General features: G+C 36.2%; 1 protein-coding gene across 3 annotated transcripts in view; it reads left to right on the forward strand.

The window, feature by feature from the left end:
• kcnip4a (potassium voltage-gated channel interacting protein 4a) overlaps positions 1-25,655 on the forward strand; it is a 115,113-nt gene that overhangs the window by 22,607 nt on the left and 66,851 nt on the right. The window contains exon 1 of one of the 3 annotated variants that reach the window (XM_027169276.2): positions 12,021-12,490. The exons of the other annotated variants lie outside the window; for them this stretch is intronic. Coding sequence (XP_027025077.1) covers positions 12,406-12,490 — 85 coding nt within the window. The 5' untranslated portion in view covers positions 12,021-12,405. Of the gene's footprint in view, positions 1-12,020; positions 12,491-25,655 lie in introns of those variants that run through there. 3 annotated transcript variants of the gene reach the window in all.

The raw sequence follows: 25,655 nt of genomic DNA on the forward strand, positions 1-25,655 counted from the left end.
TGGAGGTGACTTTATCGCGTTTGGCAGAGGTTATTTGTGCCAGGCCATTTTACATAAAAGTAGTGAAAAGGGATTTTATGTAATGAATAAACAAAATATGAAATACGTGACATTTTGTATGTGGTGTATTAAACTGGCAGAATTTTCAAATATCACGATATGTCGTATTGTCACTTATGACACATGTGGCTTCAGGTACCTGAAGTGAAGTGTTCTGTGAAATGAAGTGAAGTCGAGCATCTCGCCGATTACCTGTCAGCTTCTGCTTGTTTTATAATGAATGTTGATTTTGATGTTGATGTTGATGTTTTATAATGAAATATGATTTGAGTCTTTTACATCGTTTCTGTAATCTATGTAGTAAACCTCAGGGCACTATGTAAGGCCTCAAAAATTCATGAAAACCTTCTTGTCTTTAAATTGTTACAGTTTAAGGTGTAAGATATTCACTGATGTTTCCATGCATGAATGCAGTAATACAGAAGCATATGCTATTATGCACTGAACATCCTGGCAAGCATGCTAGAGTTAGGACAGACTGTTAATGAATAATTAATAAGACAGCTTGTTTACCTTTGATTACTCTGCACCATCAACACTTAAGACGTAGAACGAAAGTGTTTAGAAGATTAATGACGATTGTTCACTGTAGTAGTCTGCATAGTTTTCTGACCGATTGTTAGAGATGTTTTCCATGTGTTGTTTCTGCCTTCTTAATGTATGTAATAAAATATGACACAACGTGCTGTTGTGAAAAAAATAATAGATTTTTTTGTTGATGTTGTCCAGTAGCCAGTGGTGTAGTCTAGTTTTTTGTAGTGAGTATACTGTGTTTTTTTTTTTTTTTTCCCTTAAGTTATGCTTTCCAAAAAAAAGTACTTTTTCTTGGTCATTTGTCAACTACCCATATAACATTTAAGGATTAATGTAATCAGACAGTTGGCAGCACCCATTGACTTTCACAGTAGGAAAAAATATAGACTATGAAAGTCACTGGGTGCTGCCAACTGTCTGATTACCAACATTTTTCAAAATATCATATTTTGTGTTAAACAGAAGAAAGAAATTCATACAGTTTTGGAACAAATTGAGGGTGAGGAAATAACACAATTTTCATTTTTGGGTGCACTATACCTTTAAGAGCTACATTTAGCCTTAAATATTATATGAATATGGGACCTGGAGCACAGGTTTTATCAGCTGTCAATTTCCAATGTACATTTAAGAGTGAACAATAAACACTTGTTCAGTTCTATCACCAACACTCTTTCATTGCAGAATATTATGAACTGAATGAGCTGCTAGTTTACAAAGCTTTCCAAATACATTTGTACTCGTAGTGTGAGTCTGCTTTCGTTTCATATCTTCTTTTACATTAGTTAGTTAATTTCAAATTTGCACCAAAAAAGACCGCCAAGCAACTGATTTTCCTCCTTGGTAGGTGACGTCAGATCAGGTCACAGGCCACGGAAGCCCTAATAATCCAAAAACGTTAGTGATTCGCAATCGCAACCACAGTCTGTGTTCGCAACACAGAGCAGGGTGAATTTATGAATGAAAGTTCTGTCACAAAACGATATTGTTACGTATCCTCACACTTTTTAAGTGGGTATACAGAAATCCTTGGCCTTTCCTAGTGGGTATACGGCGTATACCTGCGTATCACGTAGACTACACCAGTGGCAATAACAGAGTTTTATTCCTGTTACACTAGCACACTTTGTGAAACATGCACAAAACAAATGAGTTTGTACATAAGCTATAACAATCTCTTCCTCATCAGAATCTTTTTTCATACAAATACATGTCAAAAATTCCCAAGCAATGTAGCAGGATGAATTTTTTTGTGGCAACAAACTGGAACAGCTTTAGCTCTGATTGTTAGAAAGCACCAACAGACTTGTCCCCTTCCATAAACATGAAACTTTTCCTTATAGTGAATAATATTCTCCTGTTAATGTTTCTATAAAAGGAGAATATTATTCACTATAAGAAAAAGTTTCATGTTTAATTTTTTCAGCTGCCAAATGCCGTATAACTGAGAGTCTGTTTTGAGGATCCGCTCAGTGAGCTGGAGACATGGACAGGTACTGTGTGTACACAGGGAATATTGTGGATGGATCCAAAGGGAGTTGTCTCTTACCAAGCTTGACACAATCTCTAATAGTATTTTCAAGCCAGTGTCTGTACAGTTTTCCTCCAGAATACTGGATGTGTACTATGGTATATTTCCTTGACAGCAGAATGTGATGTGTCTTCTTTGAGGTGTTAAAGGGATTTGTGGGATTAGATTTTGATGGTGTTTGTAGAGGTCATCTCCTTTCTACAGGAATGACAAAGCCGTAGCAAGCAAGCTGTCAAGTATTCGATAAGTCATGATGAATGTCATACCGAAGATAGCATTAAGGTGTCATCTCATGACTAAAATCTAATGCCGTTTTCATACAATCATGAATAAAGTCTGGTATAGTGTATAGAGAATTGGACTGAATTCAAAATGAATCACAGTCTGGCTTTAATCCAGATGCTTTCTTGATTTAAAAATTTTCCAAAGCTTTTATATACTGTGAATGACTGTCTTTAATTAAAATCAGTCATAATGCATGGACCTGATAACTGGAGTTACAGCTGATTCCGTGTCTTGCTATCTGTAAGTGCGGGTGATTGTTTAGATTTCTAAGACAGAATGGCTCTGGTGTTTAGGTTGAGGTTAGAGTCTGGTTTGAGAGAATGTAGGTCGAGACACAACTCCAATCCTTCTGCAAAGCTTCAGCTAAACAAATCAGGCCATGGAAAAACTATGTCTACACCACATGGTCCTTTTATAAGCACTGTTTTTGCAGATATTTCCATTTATACTGTTTTAGCATCAGAGAGAAAACCAGCTTCACGAGGTGTGTCTTTACTAAACCTCAGATAAGAACACATGAGCAGACACCGATGAATCTTAGCATATTTATCATCCTTGGAAACAATGGGTGACCTTAAAAAGTGTTTTCATGCTCCATGATATATCATCTCCCACTGTAGAAAATGTTGTTCTTTCCCCTTTTTATCAGACTGTAATAAAACAGTCTGGAACAGACTCATTTACGTCACTGCTGAGCAGACCAGCATTGAAGAGGAATATCTGCAGACTGCCTCCAGTCCATTTTGAAAGAGTCGCTTAGATATGAATGAGCCGAGTAGCAGCCAATCCATAATATGTTTTACTACATTTATAATCCATTTATAATATCTGTAAGTATTGGTCAAATAAAAGGTAGTTTGTGAAAAAAAACCTAGCCAAAGTGTTTTGGCAGAATGCACAATTTGGGAAAATTAAGCTATATGATCCAAACATATGTGCACTCTTGACCATCACATACATGTGAGGTCATTCATATTTAAGATAATTAGTGAGGTCAGGCATTGATGTCAGGTGGGGAAGCCTAGGGTACAGCTACATTCCAGATCATCCTAAATGTTTGGGACGAGGTCAGGGTTCTGTGCAGGCCACTCCAACCTGGGCAAACCATGTCTTGACCTTGATTTGTCAACTTGACCATTGTCAAACACAATTGGGCCTCTTAATTCCAGTGAATCTTAATACTACAGCATGCAAACACATTCAATGCAGTTGTGTGCTTCCAACAGTATGGTAACTGTATGTGGAAGACCCTCATTTTGGGTGTGTTGGTCAGGCATCACCAAACTGTTGGTTATGTAGTGTAGTTGTCAAAATATGAATGGGGAAAAAATAATGCATCGTTAATGCTTTGTAAGTAAGAACATAATGTTCTCCCTCAAATTTCTTCAAAGGCAAACTTGCTTGTCTCTTTCACATCCTTGCAGTCTGCTGCTCATGTAAAACCCTAGGGCAGATGAAGACATTTGGTAGAAAACAAGAACTGTCTGTCTGTCTGTCTGTCTGTCTGTCTATCTATGGCAAACATTAAGACGATGCATTAATTGATATCCCACATTCAATTTTGTCTATACAATTTGCATGTTAGTACATTTGTACATTTCTTTTCTGTCAAGCTATCTGAGATAAAGGTGATGGTATAATTTGATGTTCACACATATTACCCTTTCTCTGTACAGATTATTACAATCCCTAAGGCAAACATCATGCAAAGGTAATTAAATGTGCTTTATCACCAGCCACTTGAACTGTGTTATTAAAAGTGCTATGTTCTGGGTCCTGTCGTATATCCAGTTTTAATCATAACCAGATCCCTGACCAAGACAAACACTGCAGGCTGCCAAGAGCAGTGGCATTTTATTCAATGTTAACAAATCCATCACAGCTCATTTTCAATAGATTTGCCATCCTTGCATCAGTCATAAACATTTCACATTCACAACACGAACAGACAGTCGTACATTTATAATGATATTTTATGAGTCTTTTGGAAGCAGTCTATGGAATATTTGCATAATTAATTCAATTCAAGAAGCTTTTTGTTTTGTCATTTCAAGTGAAAATGATACAGATTATTGTTTGTTTAATATTTAAGAAAAATAAGCCTTTGTGTTTTTTATATTTTTAATAACGATGGACAATGTTCTGTGTGTGTGTGTGTGTGTATATATATATATATATATATATATATATATATATATATATATATATAGTAACTAAAGCACTACTTATAATGTGTTTTATGAATATTATTTTCTGTAAAATAAAATTAAAAAAAATACTTTCACTGTCTATATCTTTTTAAAATAGATTTTTTTACTCTTTATTTATTTTACTCTTTATTTATTTTACTGTAGGCCTTCTTTTCCATTGGTTTGTAATTTCCCCAGAAGTATCTGCATACCAATACATTACATTAGAATGGCTTTCCGAGTGTGCGGCTAAGCTGCACCGGTACCTAGAAGGTCATTCTTTTAGCAATGTCATTGTATTTACAGCTTTAATTCCCATCGCTGTCAACATGCGGTAACATCTTCATTGCTGTGACGACAGACTCATTTTGAGAACTGAGACATGATCTGTGCCAGAGTGCTAAGGATAGCTCCTAAACACTGGGGCCATCCCTTGGGCTTCTATTCCCAGTCAGATGATAAAACGGTAACCTGTAATGCTGATGCTTGCACATGTACGGCCAGAAGTATGAGCAGGCAGTGAGAGAGGTGTTATATTTTCTGGCACTACTGCATGTTCAAGCAACATTATTTTACGTTAAAGTGCGTGTTCAATGGTTTTGCCACTAACAACGAATTATCTCCTAGTCTCCTTATTTCGTTATTTATTGTGGAGCATGTTAATGGCATGTTTTTCTTTACTGATAAAAACCTGCAGTGGGCTGTTATGGGCTGAGAAATACTTTATGCTGAACACAAGTGCACTGATTCATCAAGTTGCATGTAAAGGAGCACAGAAAATGCCACGAATAATCATGATTTGAATGCAATTGATGAAACATCAGTAAATGCACAATTTAGCCTTGTATACATCTAACTGACATAACATACAGTACTTCCTAATTTATACAGGATTTGTGAGCCAATATAAAGAAAGCATTCAAGAGTGCTCTAGTTATCCATGATACAAAGACGGATGTACACGGAAAAGGGGGTGAAGTACTTGTTAGTGACGCCGAGGAAGAAATGTTTGGATGTTTATGTGGTACTAAATGCACTAAATGGGAAAAATCTGACTGCAATAAAATATAAAACCGCTGTTATATTTTTGTTAAGCTAACGATAGATCAGTACTTTTTTTTGCTTGAAGTCCTTTGTTTTTTTTCCAGGATTAATAATAATATGAAGGTCTCAGTAGAACAATTATGGAAATGTGCTTTGTTATTATGAATTATGTTTACGGCTGAAATCAGGTAGAAAATGGAACCACTTTTCTAACCTCATCAGGAGATGGTTATATGGTAACGTTATATTATTATTCATTTTAGAACTCGGCTACTCGGAAGTCAGATTTAATTAAAGTATTATTTATAAGTAAATTGGAGCCAAGTTTCCATCCTTAGTAAATAAACAAATCCTTATATGTAAAGCATAAAGCTGAAAAACATTATTCAGACATGTTAAAGCAGGCTACCAAAATGTTTATTGCATGTTTTATTGCTGATATGAAATCGTGTAATAACTGCATAAAACACTTAAATGTGTAATTTGCCTTGCCAGTAAGACCAAAAATCCCAGTTCCATAATATTTATTATTTATTATCAGATTATGACTGTACTCAATTTAGATTGAAAAACAAAACCCTGCTGTACGTTAGGATTCTATTCTATTTTCTATTTCTCTCTTCCAGTTTTCTTGCCTTTGTTACTACAGCTGCTGGTAAATGAAATTCACAGGTTAACAAACCAAACCCTATCCTTTATAGATAATGTGTCCAATTTTGAGAATACTGTGATAGATTTGGATTGATGAGTGCACTTTTCCAGTGTGGGAAACTGTATTTAATATCTTTCTTTGGCCAGAGGGGAAGGAGAGAAGAGAGTGTTTGGTTTAAGCAGAATACAGAGCTGCACTACCTCAAGGGATGATGGATAGATAAGTCAAAGTCATTATCATTCTTCATAGCCTTAAGGTCCTTGTTTCTCTCTCGCTCTCTCTCTCTCTTGCTCTCTCTCTCTCTCTCTCTCTCTCTCTCTCTCTCTCTCTCTCTCTCTCACACACACACACACACACACACACACACACACACACACACACACACACACACACACACACACACACACACACAGTCAGTTCACATGCCTTCATTGACACTCTCGATTTTGTATGCCATAGCTTATAATGCATTTCAATGATTCTTCTTTATAATGCACTCAATCACACAAATATAAGTTTATGCTTAATTACAAAAATCTGTCAGTTCAGGTTTAGGTTGATTTCTAATAAAATAACAAGACACAAGCATCTCTCAAAATTCTCATTAATTGACTTGAACCTTGAATATCTGACTTAAGTCTTTCTTTAGGTTTACAGATGTTGCAGATGTAGACTCTAGGGTTGGGTTTTTCATCTGCGCATCATGGGAAGCCTGGAGCCTTTCCCAGAGGACTCGGGGCATAAGGGGGACCCCTGGGACTGGGTGGCATCCCATTGCAGAGCAAAATCGCACACCTATTCACAAACTGTTAACCATTTCTAGATGCATTCAGCTTTCTTCACATGTCTGGACTAGGGAAGAAACTGGATATGTAATTAAACAACACATCACACACCTCCATGTATCAGAATAATAGCAAAGAATTTCAAGGGAGGCTCCTGCATATGATTTTAGTCCAAAAACTAATGATGGATGCATTTGACTTTCACATGGTTCTGCCCATGCTGTGGGATTTCATTGGGTTTATAGTAAACAGCTGGAGGCCAGGCTAATTTTTGGCCACTGATGACGCTCTGTGAAGTCTGGCAGACACTGAGCATTTAGCCTCAGGGAAGTTCTTGCCCAGCTGTGCTTTAGCTAAAGCTATAAAAAGTCTGGCATCAGCTGTGGTGACACTAAGCAGTCTATGATGCAGATTAAACTTCTGACCTATTTTAACTTAAGTATTGCATTCTGAGGAAAAAAAAAGTTGTTCCTAGTGAAATAAAACAGAAATCCTTATTATTATTAAGTGTTGTGTTTTGTTCATGTTTCTACACAGACACTAGTGATCTCTAGGACATGAAACTGATTAATAATATTTTTCTTCACTGTTAAACTCTAATCATAGGTTGTTGTCACACCTTGAACCTGACCTTTTCTAAAATCAAATCATGTTTATAGGAGGTGGGTGATGAACACTGTGCTCAGGTTCCAGTTCAAACAAACAGAAACCACCGCTGCATTTCTCCAATATCTCAAATGTTATCCCAATAAGATATATGGCTTTGTCATTGCAAGTTACAGTACACCTAAGATAGCGTAGTTTGAACCAGCTGCCTTCCTGGTTTCTGTGTGATCAGCGTCGAGCTTGTATAATTTGTATAAATAAATTAGAGCTGTGATTTAGAGAAATTGGTGCAGGAATAGCACAAATAATGAGGAGTCAATCATTTGTTCAACTGTGCTTCAATTTTCTCTTCAGCCATGCAATATAAGGGTTGTGTGGTAGGAGAGAAATATGGATTTGTCAGCTATCCAAGCTTTATTGCTTTTGTAAAATAATTGTGTTTTGCTGTCCTGGTATTTTTTTGGTAGCTGTCTCCAGTTATCCATGGTTTGGTAGCTAAGTGTGTTGTGATTATACACAGAAGAGTTAATCTGAGCACTCTCTCCTATCTTTAGCACTATGGGATGTGAACTGAAATTTGCATGCAATATGAAAAAGGAAACTTTAGCTAATCGTTAAGTGATCGATAGCTAAGGACAGGACTGAGGCCTTTTGCTGTATGTCAACTATATTATATGTAGTCTCTGTTTATGTATAATAGGTCTCTTTGGAATGTATTCTACAATTTTTCTGCAATCTCTGAGCTGTTTTAGTTCACAGCTAAAATGGGACAAAACTGTAATGTGATTTTGCCAACACATGGTAAATGTTAATATTTCATAGTACTTTATGCATTATTTAATGTATTCGAACAAATAACATATATTTTCTTTTCCTTTTACACATCTGTATTGCCTTTCTGCTATAAATATCACTCGCTGCGCCCTGTAATTTATTTAAAAATCTCTAGGTCACAGCTTTATATGCTGTCGTTGGATCTCCGTATCTGTGGTTTACATGCTATTGCTGTGCCAGTGGCCAGATGGGTCAGGGTGTGCGGATGTGGGATGCAGGACGTGGCTTTAATATTTCAGCACAAGGCTCATGCAGAGGGCTTTGCTGCCGCTCATTACCTCAAGGCTAGAGTAAAAACTAGGCCAGGAAAGCAGGATACCTGAAATCATACCTAGATGCCAGCAATCCAAGTGCTCCATTTTAAAGACATCTAGAGTAGAAAAGGTGGCATGTGCTGGGTATTGATCAGATCATCTACACAGGTATCTGTACGTGTCAATAGTATGCACAAAGTCAAAAATGCTGAAATGTCTAATGACTCAGGCAGTGTATATAAAGCATCTGAATTATCTTGAGCAGGAATTTGATTTAAATGTTCTAAATATGGTTGATATTTTGGGGGGTTTTACTCCATAAAGTGCTGAAATGGCATTATGTTTCACATACATCATGCTTTGTGTGTGTGTGTGTGTGTGTGTGTGTGAGAGAGAGAGAGACCCAGCAAAAGATGAGCCATTACATTGATGTACGAGTTTTTTCTGCTGCCGTGTAGCGATTTGGTGCAAACGGGGAAGTCGTTCTTGTCAGTTCTTGTTTTTGAGCGATAAATGCTTGACTTGTATGCTGAGTTAGGAAATTACAATATGCCCATGAATTGCATTCTTCAGGCCTCAGAGGTTAATGAAACATTATATCGTGCATTCATTATAGCTTGTGAATGTTCCTACAGTATACACACTATGAATCAGAACACGTCTAGGGGATGTTCTCTAATTTCTTTTCTATTGTGAATGAATGAATGAATGAATTGTTATATGTACTCATTATTTTAGAGTTAGATTTGAGTTAGAGTGCCATATTCTGCTTTGTTTTTTGACCAATTGGAGTGTGACATATGTTTTGTTTCCTCCATCAACCGGAATCAGTATAAATTCTGAGGCTTTCTCTGTATGAGAATCAAGGCTTTCGGTGATGTGTTTGTTTTTTGTATTTCACAGAATATTACTTGACATAACTTGACATTGGTATGTCAAACATTCATCTGAGATTGAATGGTAAACTGTTCAGCTGGCCTGGGAGCTGATGCTGTGTATACGTTTCTCTGTAGGACTCAAGTCTATTTATGGCAAAGAAAACTTTTCCTCTTTCCAGAAAACTGGATGAAGAAACAGGCTGGGATCTAAATCCTCAAGAAAAAAAAAAGCTCTTTGTTTTGAGAGCTCTTCTTGAAATCAGAAAGGACCCGCTGTATTCAGGATCCCTTTCTACATAGAACACAAAGCATCTCATTTCATAGCTGAGTGATTTCTCGGTGTACTCATGCCATGATGAACGGGACTGGCTACTTGTATTTGAATAGAAACACATTAATGTTACAATCAGTGGAAAAGGCTGTGGTTTTGTCAGACCGGAGATCAGAAAGTGTCTGCGGGGTTGATGTAATTGAAGTTAATGACAGCACTCATGGAGAGAATGGCTGATGATAATTGACATCGTGATGAGTAGTGATGTAGGCGATGCACCACTGTCTTTTAAAGAGGTAATACATAATATGAAATGCTCCACACTGTCCATCATTATCAAGTTTGACCTTGGGTACTTTTTACTATTTTAGTCATCGTTTGTTGCACTGTGTGACTTCTGTCTTTTTCTCACATGCTTTGATTCAGTTCAATTCAGTTTATTTGTATCGCACTTTTAACAATGGATATTGTCTCAAAGCAGCTTTACAGAAGTACAGAAACAGAATGAAATTCTCAAAGTTTCATTTTAAGTTACTATTTATCTCTACCATCTATCAGCAAGGGAAAAACTCCCTGAATGGATGGATATGAGGAAGAAACCCTGAGAGGAACCAGGCTCAGAAGAGAAGCTGTTCTCATTTGGGTGACACTGGACAGTTAATAATGTAAATGGTCTTCCTCTTCCATCTCCTCTTATTCACCATCCTTCCCATTTGTATTCCTACTCCCTCTGTTTCTCTATCCTGTGGAACTCTGTTGCTTTGAGGATTATGGTATTGATTGTGGAGATGAAACATTTGCCAGGTGCAAGTGGTTCAAATCCAGTCGATTTCCATTAGAGCAAGTTGTTTATAAATTTTAAGAAGGAAGGAAAATAGATTTAACCATTAAATTGGGGTTTAACCCCCAGATTGAAATATCAAGCTCAAGCTACTGAAGACAACTTTGTATCACAGAAGTCACTGGATTCAACACTTCAGCATGAGTCTTGGAGTAACATCTGATGTCCAGCTAGCACTCGTACACCGCACTATAGTGATCTGCTCACTCTGCAGGTTTATGTGTAAATAACTTCAAGAAGATCAGATTATTTGTACACAAATCCAGGCACATGGTGTCTCATATCTCTGCTTTTCAGTCTACCAGCTTGTACTGTTGTTCTTTTCTTCAGTGTTACATCAGGGATGGACTGGTGGCCCATACAGAGTGAATCCTTCCACTTTACACATAATGTTACTGGGATAAGCTCTGGAGCCATCATGACCCTTACAGAATAAAGTGATCAGTGAACATGAATGAATGAATATTACACATCTCTTGCCTAGAAATGGATGTCCTTTAGTGAAAAACATGTTGATGAACAAAATCTGGTGATACCAGACACTTGATTTAGACATTTCACCAGAGGTTTTAATGGACTGAAATGGCTTTGCATTCTTCCACACAACAACCTATGGCCAAAGAATCAGCTCTTATTAAAGCAGCTAAACAGTAATGCTGCTAACCATTTGACTGTGCGTGTGTGTGTGTGTGTGTGTGTGTGTGTGGTCACTTTTATTACTATGTTAACTTTGATCTTATTGAACAAATTCAGTTTGGTAGCATTTGATTTTATATATTTGATTTGTATGACATGTAAAGTAAGAAACCTTTCAAACAAAGCCTTATCCAGAGTGACTTACATTTTATCTCATTTTTATACAACGAGCAATTGAGGGTTAAGGGCCTTGCTCAGGGGCCAAGCATTGGCAGCCTTGTGGACGTAGGAATCGAACTCACCACCTTCCGATTAGTAGCCCAACACCTTAACCACTAGGCTGCCACATCCCTATTATTATGTTTCTCAATACCTCCTGTTAGATCTTTGGTTCTTCTTTGTTAACACAATTGCTTGCTTCTTGTCAGCTCGCTCAGTCCTGCAGATCAGCATTGACGTTCTGTAAGAACAGCTCCATTATCACCTGTCATTGCTGATTCATGAGCTTTGATACTTTACCAAGTGCCACTATTTCTCTCCCTCCACCCCTCTGCACTCCTGCTCCTCCCTCCCACCCTCTCCCTCCACTCCGAGGCCGTGCCGGTCCCTCCTCCTCAGCAGTGGTCAGGGGGAGGCTGAACGCACCACAGATGGTTCTGAGCCACATGAGCAGTCAGACTACTACGAAAGTGTGTATGTGTATGTGAGAGAAAGGGGGTGTGAGAGCTTTGAGCACGAGGTGTGAAAGCGCAGCGACAGCTGCGAGAACCGAGGCTACTGCTGGCTCAGAGACAGACACAGCTCTGAAGGAGAGAAGGAAGGAGAACTCGGAACCTCTGGGAAATATTTATGAGAGGAGAGGCAGTGCCGTTCAGTGCCGTATGAGCGTGCCACCTCCTGTACAACTCAAGGTGTACACGCTGGGATCACAGCTGCAGGAGGGGAAAAGTTTTTTTTACACAGAACCTATATATATAAAAAAAATAGCAAGCAACATCTTCAGTGATGAGCTGCAGGAAAAGATGCAAAAGGGAGATCCTAAAGTTTGCTGGGTACCTCTTCAGGTTCATCACTGGCACGCTTAACACAGGTAAAGTTTGGAGAAGTTCTTTTACTGATAGAAGTTTATACCACATACACTTGCTTATTGCAGTGCTTACTTTTGTGCGAATATCTGTACATGTCAATGACACTGTAAATATATATATATATATACATGTGTGTGTGTGTATGTGTGTTAAATTCAGCTGCACTGTGAATGAATGCATTGTGTGCATGTCATAAGCTCGTACAATGCACACAATGCACATTTGAGTCTGCAGAGTCAAATCTGATTCTGACCTTGTTCATCACTGAGCCCTTCCATCATAATTGCTTTAATTAGGTCAGTGAATGACTTTGATTGAATTATGATGAGGTAAACAATCTTGCATCATCATGTGCTGAATACAAACTAAACCTCTGAAGACAAACATATTGCAGTAACCTTACTGGGAGTCCTCCACTTCTTGAAGCATTTCATTATTGGTTATTATATCGCTGTCATTCATTATCAACCTTTTCACTGTGATGTACTGTGAATGTTAAAACATACTCTGTGATTTATTGGAAATTTTCATCCAGGGTTTGAGAAGTGTATCATTTTTCAGAAATGTATGTTCTTGTTGTAAATTCATGAAATAAATCACTGACCATGCAGTGACCATGTTGACCTTGACAGATGGCTTGTATTATAATAACTCAAGTATAGCATTCAATTCACGAGGAACTGATAAATTATGATAGATTGTGTATCTCTAAAGATAACTCATGTTTATACCTGAATCTTCGCAAATGGTAGAAACTTGTGCTTGTTGTAAGGGAAGGTGGTCAATAGGCTACATCAAAATGCTCTGTTGGGCAGCATTAACTTTGCACTACCTCAGTGACTGGAGTGGAAATGAGAATATGAAATGAAATTAGTTTTGGCTATATTCTATTGAATTTCTGAAGGTTAGAGCCACAACAGGATCTATTTCAGGATAATGTGACAGAAAATCTTATTAGAACTTGCATGTCTGTGTTCTTTGTCTCTCCCTCTTTTGCAATCAATATTGCAGTGGTTTATTTGGCAACTGCTACCATGGTTGTATGTACAGTGCTAGTTGATGCATTGCAGCAAAGAGGTTTGCTTAAGGTATGACTTACAAACCTCTTGGTGTCTGTGCTTTTACATTCTTTATTGATGTTTTTTATTCTATGGAGAGTGTATCAAATGGTTGAGTGTATACTGTAGGTGTGTGTGTGTGCGTGCGAGTGCGTGTGTGCTAGACGATGGGAATTTCTCAAATATTATCTTGAATGGATAATGTTTGTGTTACTGTAAACACATCATACGAATTAATGCACTTCACTGGTTATGTCTCTTAATGCTGAACCTGTAATGTGTAAAACAATGAGGAACCGAAATGGTTCTCCTTTAGAACATGGCTTAGTATGAATGAATGCTGTAGAATTGTGTTTGGGCCTCATAGGTCAGTTGAGTTTAGTCAGTTTACAAGTTTCTTTTTGACTTTGCAAAAACAGAAATTCAACTTAAAGCCCTTTAAGCACGCTGAATATTCAGGATTGGATTATGCAGGGGTCATTAACTGGCACATCCAGCAAATTATTTCAACCTAAGCACTCAAAGTAGCAGAACTACTATAATTCATTAACCTAATTAAAAAAACAACCATGAACTAGCTTTCTGTAGCAGATTTATTTTTACACATGTTTGTTTCATTTGCATTCTCTGGAATGATTAATGATGTAACTGCAGGAAAACAATGATTAAAGACTCATGGACAGAGAAGTATGTATTTCCTTTCTGCTTGGCATCTTATTTATAGCCATGAGCTAATCAGTCATGGTTAAGCATTAAGGTAACTGTTGTCATCCTTCAGTCGTGTTAGTTGCTTTTCTGAGGTTTTATAAGCAAGTTGTAGCTATGTAGATTAGACCTTCACAAATGTCAACTCCAATAGTCATATGCTGGATTTGTTTCACTGTAAGATGCTATGATATTACTGTTTATGGACAGTTAGAGGAAATATATTTGTTTATAACTGCTGCCATTATCTGTACTATCCTTGCCAAATGTAATGTAATTGATACAGGGTATAAAATGTATCACTGTCTGATTTAGCTGCTTATCCACTGCAGGTTTCTGGTTTGTCATTGGCAACCAGCAGGTATCAATAATAAATAAGTAGCACTGGAATGACTAGCTGTAGTGCTGTTTGGACAAAGCCCAAAGATTATTTTATCGCTGAATCACTGAAAGGGTACGTTTGTTATTGATAGCCACATTTCCCTAGAGCCAGTAAAGCTAAGCTAACATTGCCTTGAGCATTAAACTGATGCATTACCAATCTGATACTTCTGCAAACAGAAACAATATCTAACATTAGATGAATAAACTAAAAGCATTTCTTTCTGCATTGTACTGTGTCGGAGAGCACAAGGTCAGCTGAAGTAAACTTACTGAACAAAACAAAACAATCCATACTGAAAGCTTTTTGTCATGATTTTTGTTTAACAGTAGATATGAATAACTTGTGTTGTTTTTTTCTAGCACAGTAGCTTCTCTGTAGTGTATTCGGTCGTCTTTTCCTAGTAAAACACCACACAGTTGCAAATAATTGAAAAACGTGAATTTGTATGTGTTTTGTTTGTTATTTTTCCTGTAAAAAAATAAACTATGAAAGAAATTGTCATTTTTAATAATGGCTGTATTAATATTTACTATATTTTTCTGTTTAAATTCCCCCAGAGTGTCTAGCAATGGAGATGTTTTTTTTTTTTTTTTGTGCTTTCAGAAGAGGCTCTAATATGAAAATATTTTTATAATGACATTATAGACACTAAACTGCATCTTTTTGGATGATTGACTTAAAGCAATTCCTTTGGATGTTTTAACATGAGACTGACTGTGTGATTTGTTGGCATGCATAAAAATAAATGTGCACGGCTGAAAATAAAAGATATGTAAAAGCAATGCTTCAATAGATGTTTAATGACCATCATTTCTATGTAATTGTACAGTATGTCTTGTATACATTGTAATATGTTTTGCGGGGAGTTAACTTGTTTAGGTTCGGTCGTCTACAATGCCCTTGTAGACTCTGCGTTGTCACACATCTTAAATGTTTTTAGGGCAAAAGGTCAAAATACTTGGCAAACATTCTGGAATATTGTCTGTCTTTTGTCTTCCAGTGAAAAGAAATAAAAATGGACTAAATGTAACACTGTGCATAAACAGCCCGAAAACTTTCCATCGCAATGCAGGCTTTCTGTTTCTCTCCATTTCTGATTTGAAGCTCCACTGCCAGTAAACCTGTCCAATTGTTTGTGAAGCAAATCTTTCATATACATAGTGATTAGTTAACAGCTTAGTGGATAGTTGTCAATAGGAAATCGATCATGATTTGAATTTGCTTTTCAATGCAGTTGTCTGTAGCCTGAGATATGATTTAGTTTGTCAATACTCTTACTCTCAAAACCAATATCCTAATACAACAACAGAGATAATTGAGAAAGGGGTTTGCTAGTCTCTCAGGTTTTCAATACCCAGTAGCGCCTTCAGGTAATTGGTGACAGAATGTGTTACCAGAGTGCACATTTAACAGCTAAGCAGTTTTACAGTCTTCACATGAACACAGTATTTGCTTTATACTGTTAATATTTAAGGGCATGCTCGTGCCTTTGCATTTAAAATTATATGTATTTGTATAAATGTTTTTCAGTCATTGTTTTCTCATTGTTTTCGCAGTATGTCCTCTTTATTATTGGACTAATAGTCTCACTTTATTGGTGTATGTTTTTGCATGTGTGCCCACATATTAGTACTTCTGTAGGTCCTTCTGGGAAATAAATATACAGCCTAAGCATGAGCAAGGCTTCTTTTCTTTTTTGCAATTGTGCTTGATGTGTACAACTAATATCTGCTTTGAGATTCCGTATGTCCATTAAAACATAATAATACTAAAAATGTAATGTATTAAATGATTGCAACAGCAGAGAGAGGAGAGCTGAATTTGCTGATGGAATTGCTTAGCTAAAGTTAAAATACACAAAATGGATGGGATTAAATAAAAAAACTAAATAGATTATCTAGCAAAACACATGTAGTAGTTTTAGTTAGTTAGCTAGAAAAATGTTAGTCACAAAATGTATTCTATGCAGTCCTCTAAACCATGTGATGGTAAACAAGAGGCTCAGCACAAGCCATATTACTAGCATAGCCACTACTAGCAATAACAATTCTGATTAACAAATCCTTTTTTCAGCAGCATTAATAGTTTTGAACTAGTGTGATTTGAACAGCAGAAAATTGCCCTCTGGTTGATGTGTGATGTTTTTGCTGCAGGGCTAACTTGGACTTTTCAGTGGTTATGCATTTTGTTAGTGGCTGTTTGTCTGTGGTGAAAGCTAATGTTCCTCTTTATTGTTTATTGATTCATTCCTGTATGACACTGTGATCTATTTGATAAAAAAAATAGTCTGTGCATGAAGCCTACCCTTAAAATCTAAATATGATTAGGGTAAAGGTGCAGGCATTCATCTATGTCTCTCTAAAGAAGTTTTTAAAGCAACCATATTAAACTATATATTTTATAATGTAGAAAAACAAGCTTGGTGGCATTCATGGGGTGGACAAAGTGAGTAACATAGGTCAGTGGAACTGTTTGCAGTGTTTATGTGAACCCTGAGACACAAGTCATCTCAGTTTCTGCTCTTTGGTTTCCTCACTGTTATAGCAAGGTCATGTTGCAGTTGTTCTCAGCGGAGACTTTGTACTACAAAGTCGACAAACATCCTGAGAATCCACTGTAAAGATATATCTCAATTTTCAACAAGTAGAAAATATCCAAGTCCAAATGTAGACCTTGTAAGTTGGACTCATTATAGCCTCATAGAGGCAACTGACTGGTCTGCAGACAAGTCTAAAATCAGGATAAGGTGTGTATCCTAAGTATACTAAGGAGTCTGAACATAGAAGAATATATGATCTTACATTTCAGCATTTGCCCTTATCCAAAGAGACTTTTTATCTAATTTTATACAACTAAGCAATTCTGGTTCACTGGGTCACAGACTAATAATAGCATCAGTCTAAAACACTATTGGGAGGTAATACAAGAAAAGCACACAGATATTTTTGTGGTCTGATTCTGAATGTCTAATCTTTACACACACACACACAACAGGTTAAGCAGCTGTATACAACATTGCTATATCATATTCCTAAAGTAAGCCTTCCCACTTTCTCAATGTCTGACAGGCTTTGGCTAACGCTTAAAAAGAATGCAGGTAACAGATCTCATCAGAAGTAAATGTGTTTTATAAGAATCAGGGCTTGGCCATGCCACATCATAAGAAATCTGTACAGTGTAGATCATTGCATTTGTAATCTGTCACAAGATCTAGTACACCCATTATGGCACAACAGTAAAATATATCTAAAACAGATGGTATCATGTGAAACACCTTAACCTTTACCTGTGGGCTCTGTGGCAACTGAGTGCCTGCAGCATCCAGAGACATGCCTGTAACCTTTTCTACATGCTACACCAACTGAGGGATAATGCTTCAGCTCCTTGTCAATGCCTCATTGTGTTACACGACTATTGTGTCACTCTGACTGGCTGGCATTCTTCTTGATTGCCAACCGGATTGATGCCAAATAACTGCCATGTTTAGTAACAATAGAGGCAGAGAAGTCTGGAAAACTGAAATCCTTCCCGTTCACTAAAACGCAGGTTTCTCTTTTGGTTAAGAATTGCTAATGACTCACCTGAGGTAAAGGAACTGGAGCCTAGTGGTTGTTTGTCTTCTTTCCAGTATGCTGTCAACAATAGATTTGCACTTAAGATGTTATCTTAATCATAGCACATTAGCATACATGGGTTAATTCTGATTCTTAATAGATATCATTCAGACAAATTTGTTTCGGGATAATTAATTACTTGTGGATAATATGAAACTAATGACGATATTATGTCCTCCTCAGTGTTTTGAAAAGTCATTACATGTTACACTGTGCATGCTTTAGACAGAGACGTTGTTTTGTTTTGATTTTTCTACATGAAATACATAATATATCCAAACGTATGTGGGCCCGACCATCATAACCGTATGTGGTTCTTCCCCAAACTGTTACCCCAGAAAAACACAGAATTGTATAGGATGACTTTGTATGCTGTAGCTTTACAGTTTCCCTTCTGTGGATTTAAATAGGGAAGCACAAATCATGGGTGGTCAAACTTAGATATAAAGTATATCTGCTAATATACAATCAGTATCACACAAAATAACACCCAGGGGAGTAGAGTATATGATGAACACTATAAATGTAATGGATAAATTATAATATTTATTTATAGCAAAAAAATAAACATTGACCAACAATATTTATGCTGCAGTTTCCATGATATTATCTAAATTCATCTCATATTGCTGAAAGTAAATATCTTTTCGAACTCTTGGTGATTAAATATGTTACATGGCAGTATGCTGTCATATCAGGTACTCTTGCTGTCTCATAGCTCCAGCATCCCTAGTTTGATCATGAACAGTCTACAGAGTTCAGATATTTTACCACAAAACTATTATCCTTCCCAATAATCTTATTGTGGACATTGTCTTTGTGATTTTTATAAGTAATGTGCTGAAAATAACATTGGAGCTAAACTGAAAAAAAAAAATCCGGGCTTTCTAGGATGTGTTACAACATTGGCTGCAAGGAATTCATCTGAGTCTTGATTGTGACCTTGGGGAGTCAGTACTCTAATTGTTGTTGTTTTTTTCACTTCCATTTGATTCAGTTCAGCTTTCAGTCAGCAAGTTCTACTTCTGTCTCTCTTAATTTTCCCATTTGCCTAATTGGCACTAATGTTTGAAAATGAGCATCTCCGCGATATAGGAAATGCATGGTGTATTTTTAGAAGTGCTCGGGTTGCAGTGTCTGTGTGGTTGTGGAGCTCTTTATGTGAACTCCTCGAATACATATTTAAAATCCCATAAAATTGTATTACAAATGATTAACTGTGTAATAACAGTAAAAGTGAGCTGAAAAGTTCATTTCGATTAGAGCAAAGTCCACAGGTATTTATTTTTAGCCATGAGGTACATAAAAATGTATAATCATATTCATCCATTAGTGCTTTTTTCCTGACTGGTTACACTGTGTTAAAATGTTAGCTACCACTTTGTTCTAGTTGTATTTATATGCAGATATATTTAAGTTGTTTACTAGTTTTCATACTGTTTACCATCTCCTATCATCACTGTAATGTTTCACAGCATTGTCTAGGCTATATAACCCCTGGGTGGGGGTGGGTTTAGAGGAGGATCAACAGGCCCCACTTGGAAAACCATAGATTGATAATCAGAGAAACAAAGAAATTTTTTGAAAAGAAAACTTTTTGTGGATGCATGTTTAATTAAGACTTTTATATATAATGAAGGTCGATATTTGACTATGAAGAAGAAATTCAGTTCCAAGCAGCTGACACTATTTTATACTTTTATAATTGAGCAGCCTAGAACTTTTAGAAGTCACTCCTGGAAGTGTAGCTTATATTTGTTACATAAAGAATACTGCAGCAATGCTTTAATCCATAAAGACAAGCATCAATCCATATTGTTTAATAATTAATATCCTTTCCTGTATTGCCCACAAAGCTGTGGTTTCTTTCTCTGAGGCTTTATAAAATACTGAGAGAGAGAGAGAGAGAGAGAGAGAGAGAGAGAGAGAGAGAGAGAGAGAGAGAGAGAGTGTTTTGCAGCTTCTGTATTTCTTATCAATGAAGGTGATATTTTGATAATAATATTGATGATATTTTGGCTGCTATATGTGATCATGTGTTCAGCAGATGTTCCACAAACTAAAACATTAAACACAAAATTTTTGAACAATGAATATCCATGTCGGGCTTAATGTAAAACAGTTTCTTGAAGTTGTGTTCTGATTGTTTAAAATCCTGTGGAGATTTTTATTGGCATAACTGTGGTGCTGGTTACTGCACTACAGGAATCATTTAAAAGATCTATTCTTTTTCAATTGAATGAAATGAGAACACAGTTATTATACTTCAGTCTGATGTACCCTTTGGTCACATATTGAGGAGTATCGATGTGTCCGTTCTGGTGATACTGAGAATCTGCTGCCTTTATATTTGTAAAAACTGTAGAAAGACATAAATGATGTGTTTTTACTAATCCTGTATTAAAGGTTTTGTAGAAAGACATAAATGATGTGTTTTTACTAATCCTGTATTAAAGGTTTTTATTAATCCTAACACAAGAATCTTTATTACTGTAGAATGCTTTTCATGGAAGTATAGAATATGAAATGAAGATCATTTGATTACTAAAATCATTTGATTGACAGATGAGCCCAAACATAATTGTTATTTTTGTGGATAGAAAATTTTGCTTTTTTTATTTGCATTGAAAAAACAAGCCCATCTCTGGTCTTTACTGGTTAATTCAAAACAGCGGAGTTTAGCATGGCGATCATGTCTATTCTTGACTTAACTGGTGATCATTGATTAAATATCGTATGCCACTCTGTGTTAGAAACTGTAGTTTGTTGTTGGTATAATATCCATTCATAACACATTTCATTGTAAGTAAATGTCTTGATAAGGAACCTTTTTTACTTCTTTTAAAATCCCTTTTAAAATCCGGAGTAACAGACGTAGTGTAAATGTAAATGCTTTTTTTTTTTTGCACAAGAAATCGATCAGAATATATATCAGTTAGACAGATGTTTAAAAAAAAAATCTGCTTAAATAATGGATTGCAAATAAATGGACAAGCACTAAACTAGCGCTTGTTTTTTTTTTTTTGTTGTTCTACATTGAGGTGTATATATAAGTCAGGTATATTTATACAGTATATGAGTCGTATTTCCCTTCTACTATTAAGGAATCACAAATGAATTAGCTATGTAAAATTTTAGACATACATTAACATCCTATATTCTCCATGTTGTGATAAAACCCTGCCTACACTCACACACACACAATCACAGCATAGGGTTATGACAAAGGACTTCCCTTCATAAATAGAGATCAATGGAACAAGCATCATTACATGGGGCCCAAATCCTTGGTGACTTTGTTGACGTTAACATGGCACTCTTGGGCTCCTGAACCTGTCCTGCTTTATAACATTGATTAAATGCTGCTATTATTTGGCAGACTTGCTTGAATGCTTCTTAACGATCACTGCTATAGATGACAGATGCAACAGCCCATAAAGAGTGCAGCATCAGTGTTTCCTCACTTCACGCTATAGCTTGCTGTCAAAATGTTCAGCTTTTAATTAAAATGTTGTTGTTTCGTGTTGGTAAGCAATACAGTTGTAGTGCCTGCATCAATTTTATTTTGTTATTTACTTAAGGGAAGTTTAACATAGAAGGTGATTTAACAAATATATGAACAAATACATTAAGTAAAAATTAAAGCATTTATATGGTCCATTGTCTTTCTTTTTTTTTTTTTTTTTTACACCCATTACACCCACAACATCTATAAATACAATATATGTATTCTGGAAATTGTTGATTTTTAGTCATTCATAGTAATACATCATGGCTACATAAGCCATCCAACAGAAATAATGACAAACATTTGTATGATTTGTATAATTTTAAAGCCTTATCGCAAAAGATCTAAGCTGAAATAAACACTGCCTCTGTCAGGTGTTTGATGTGATGTTCACAATTCACATAATTCAAGTGACAGATTTTGGTTAACAGTAACATTTTTTGGACTGAGTTACTTTACACACATCTCTACCGGCTTTGTAGCTCAGTGACCATCTGTTTGTTTATGCCTATTTCTGCCCACAATACATTTTGAATATAAATTATTATGGCAAAGATATAATAAAATCTGGTGTATTGCCAATTACATTTCTCTAAGGGATGTTGACAGTTAAGTATCTAATGCTAATGATCTGTGTTTACAACTAATAAGTTTCATCACTACTAATTAAGTATCATTTGTTTTAGAGCTAGAAGCTTTTTCCAGGGTGATTCCAGAAGAGAGACTGTTGCAATGCTATGCCACATTAAAGCCCTGAGTACTTTCCAGTTTGTATGCTTTGTAAGAGTTTGTTTCAATATTCAGCAGAATTGACAATTTCCTGTTTTCCAATTTAGTATCATGGCAAAGTAAAATGCATGTGTTCTGGATCATCACCTCTTGCAGCTCTGAAAAGATCATGTACCTCTGGCTAATTCACATTCTGCTGCACTGCTGACTTACTCAAGCTGTAGCTGGAGGTTGAGATATTACAATCAGAGGCATAATAGTGCAGTAGATTCGTAGAAGAACATTATTTCACTGTGAGTGACATTTGAGACACAAAGTGGCAGGGAATGTTACTGTGAAAAGTATTATTCAGTAGCAAACATCTACTACTACTACTACTAATAGTAATAATAATAATTTTACTGTAGCTATTATATCACAACAAAAGCAGCTTTACTGAACATTGATAGTATTAATTAAGCATCACATTTGACCTATAGCTTTTAGATACAGTACTGTTTGTCTGTGTTTATCAGTGCAATGGGTCCATGTGATGAAATGTCATACTTTTTTGTGTTAAATTCCCTGTAGATCAGCCATGTCTGAAATATCCAAACAGCCTGTACACTACAAGCACCGATACCTGAAGCTATTGACCTGCATCTTCATGATTTTATGCAGTGTACTGGAGCCACATGATTGGCTGAATAAATAACTGCATGAATGTCATTAATAAAGTGGACCGTGATTGTATAACAGTAACATGTTAATGTATGTAGCGCTGCTGTGCAACACATTCCGAGTCTGAACCCTACACGTAATGGGACCAGGTGAAATTGTTTATTTCATGTGTAATGAAGGGGTGAATTTGAAGTGAAAAATGAAACTACGCTGATGATCAGGAGCATCAAATCAGGGTCTTGTTCCATGGCTAGAAAAATTCCATTAAGGAGAAAAACTGCATTAGGAGTAACAGCAATAGCTGTAAATGCATTAGTCATTAAGGCACAAAGCCCAGCCTGGCAGCAGGTACAGAACAGCAGGGAATACATTAACACTGTCAATTTCAGAGAGTGAGAACTTTAGAAATAGCATAAGACTGATCTTCACCACAGGAATCAAAATAGAGGAATTCTTTTTTGCTGCTGATGAACAATACGTCTTTGTTATGAGGATGTGCTGAATTGGCATTGGCAGCACTTGGTGTGTCGGATACTTTTTGTTTCTAGAAAAAAATTCTAGGTACATACTTTCTCATTACAAATTTCTTATTCATATTGTAGCGAGTAATAATTACGAGGCGTCATTTGGGTTGCTAACCCCTGAAAATGACTAGTATCCGTTAAAGAGTTCAGACATTATTCCTTTCTCCTGAACCTGTATTTTTTTCTAGAAGGAACATCAGACAACAAACTGGAACTGAAGTTTCAAGAATCTTTACTGTCAATTTACTGACACTGTGAGGTCGGTTTAATGTTAAACATCCTGTGATTTTAAGAAATTAAAAACTGAATCAAGCTACAATGTGAAAGATAGAATGTATAGAACTACATTGTACAGAAATACGCTGCGTTTTGCGTGTACATTGTCATGGTTTGCCTTTTAATTCACTTACAAACTTATTTAAGTATATAGTTTATATGTATATAAAATGTGTAAATATAGTTTATGTTCTCCTTTAAGCTTTCCCGTGTTAAGATGTTTTTTGTTTTGTTTCATATCATAAGCAGCAACCATTACATTAGAAATGTATATGCAGAGTTGGGAGTTCTTTATGTTGGCAATCAAGTAGACTTCAGATTTATTTTTAACTCATATCAACACACCAAATGGGGAAAATAACAAATTGCCCAATACATGCTTTTAATGTCGTTAAGCAACTGAGTACCACTAGGGGAAACATTACTAAGCAAATTACCAGCAATAAATACCAATAACAGCACTGACTCTACTCTGTTTATTCAATATGTTGTATGGAGCCAAACCTTAATTCAAGGTTTCTTTTTGTGACTAGATTTTATTACAGTAAGTTACCACATTGATTGAGTTTCAGATGAGCCTATTGTTCTCCAGTTCCTAAACCACTTAATGCCAATGGCTTGGATTTGATCAGAGAACAGATGCAGAATGACTCAGAGGTGCTAACTCTTAGCCCCAACCTCACTGTAACTGTACAGGCATGAATCAATGCTGTACTGTGTACACCAGCTATTTTGCATAGAACAATTGTATTTGTGGATTGGATCACAATGATTATTTGCTGTAAAATGAAAGAGTTCACTATAGTCTGTCCACATTAACTGCATGAATATTAACTTCCAAATATTTCATTCATCTTAAATTTCTTTTATGTATGTTGTAGCTGATGGCCGTTCAGTCCGATAACTCTGTCCATTTCCTCAACATTTATAGCTCCACTGTTTTATTTCCAAGGCTGCACAGTTAATGGATTCTCACATTGCCAGAGAGCACCAAAAAAAATGAGAAATCATATAGCCCAAGGTTAGTCGAGGTCATATTTTAAAGCGTCAATAAAACTACATTGCTGCATTCTCTTATGATGTTTTATCTTTAAGCTGTCAAAAATGTTCCATATATATATATATATGGGCGCAGGCAAGAGCATCATATTCGTTTATACACGTGAGATGAATGGTCATGTAGAGAAAAATTCTGAGGGCTCCTAAGCTCTATAACTTATTTGTCAGATACTGAACGAGCAGAAGGTGTAGAATTAATTTACTCTTGTCATTAATTCCCATAGCAACATGAAATGTATACATGAATGGAATACTGTTATACTGTATACACAATTCATCTTGTGCTGTCTTACTTTTCAGGTCCACCGTCTTAGTATCGTTTACATGTATTGATTGTTTTTCAAAATAATCAAATTTCAAGCTGGTGTAGAAGGTGTCCATTTTGTTGCCATTAAACCCAATAGATAACAATCCAAAATGTATGCATATAAGAAATACTGTGATACTGTAGACACAATTCATCTTGTTGTCTTGATTTATTTTTCAGGTCCAGTGTCTTTGTATTGGTTACACTTACTGATTGTTATTGAAAAGAAACACATTTGTTGGCTAAACATATTATAATATGTCATAATATGTCATAATGCAAATAAACCAGAGCATTAGCACAATAAAAATCTTTCTGATCTGCTTTCTTTCCCTTTAGGTC

Source organism: Tachysurus fulvidraco, chromosome 1 (genome assembly GCF_022655615.1).
Source record: "Tachysurus fulvidraco isolate hzauxx_2018 chromosome 1, HZAU_PFXX_2.0, whole genome shotgun sequence".
Classification (NCBI taxonomy): Eukaryota; Metazoa; Chordata; class Actinopteri; order Siluriformes; family Bagridae; genus Tachysurus; species Tachysurus fulvidraco.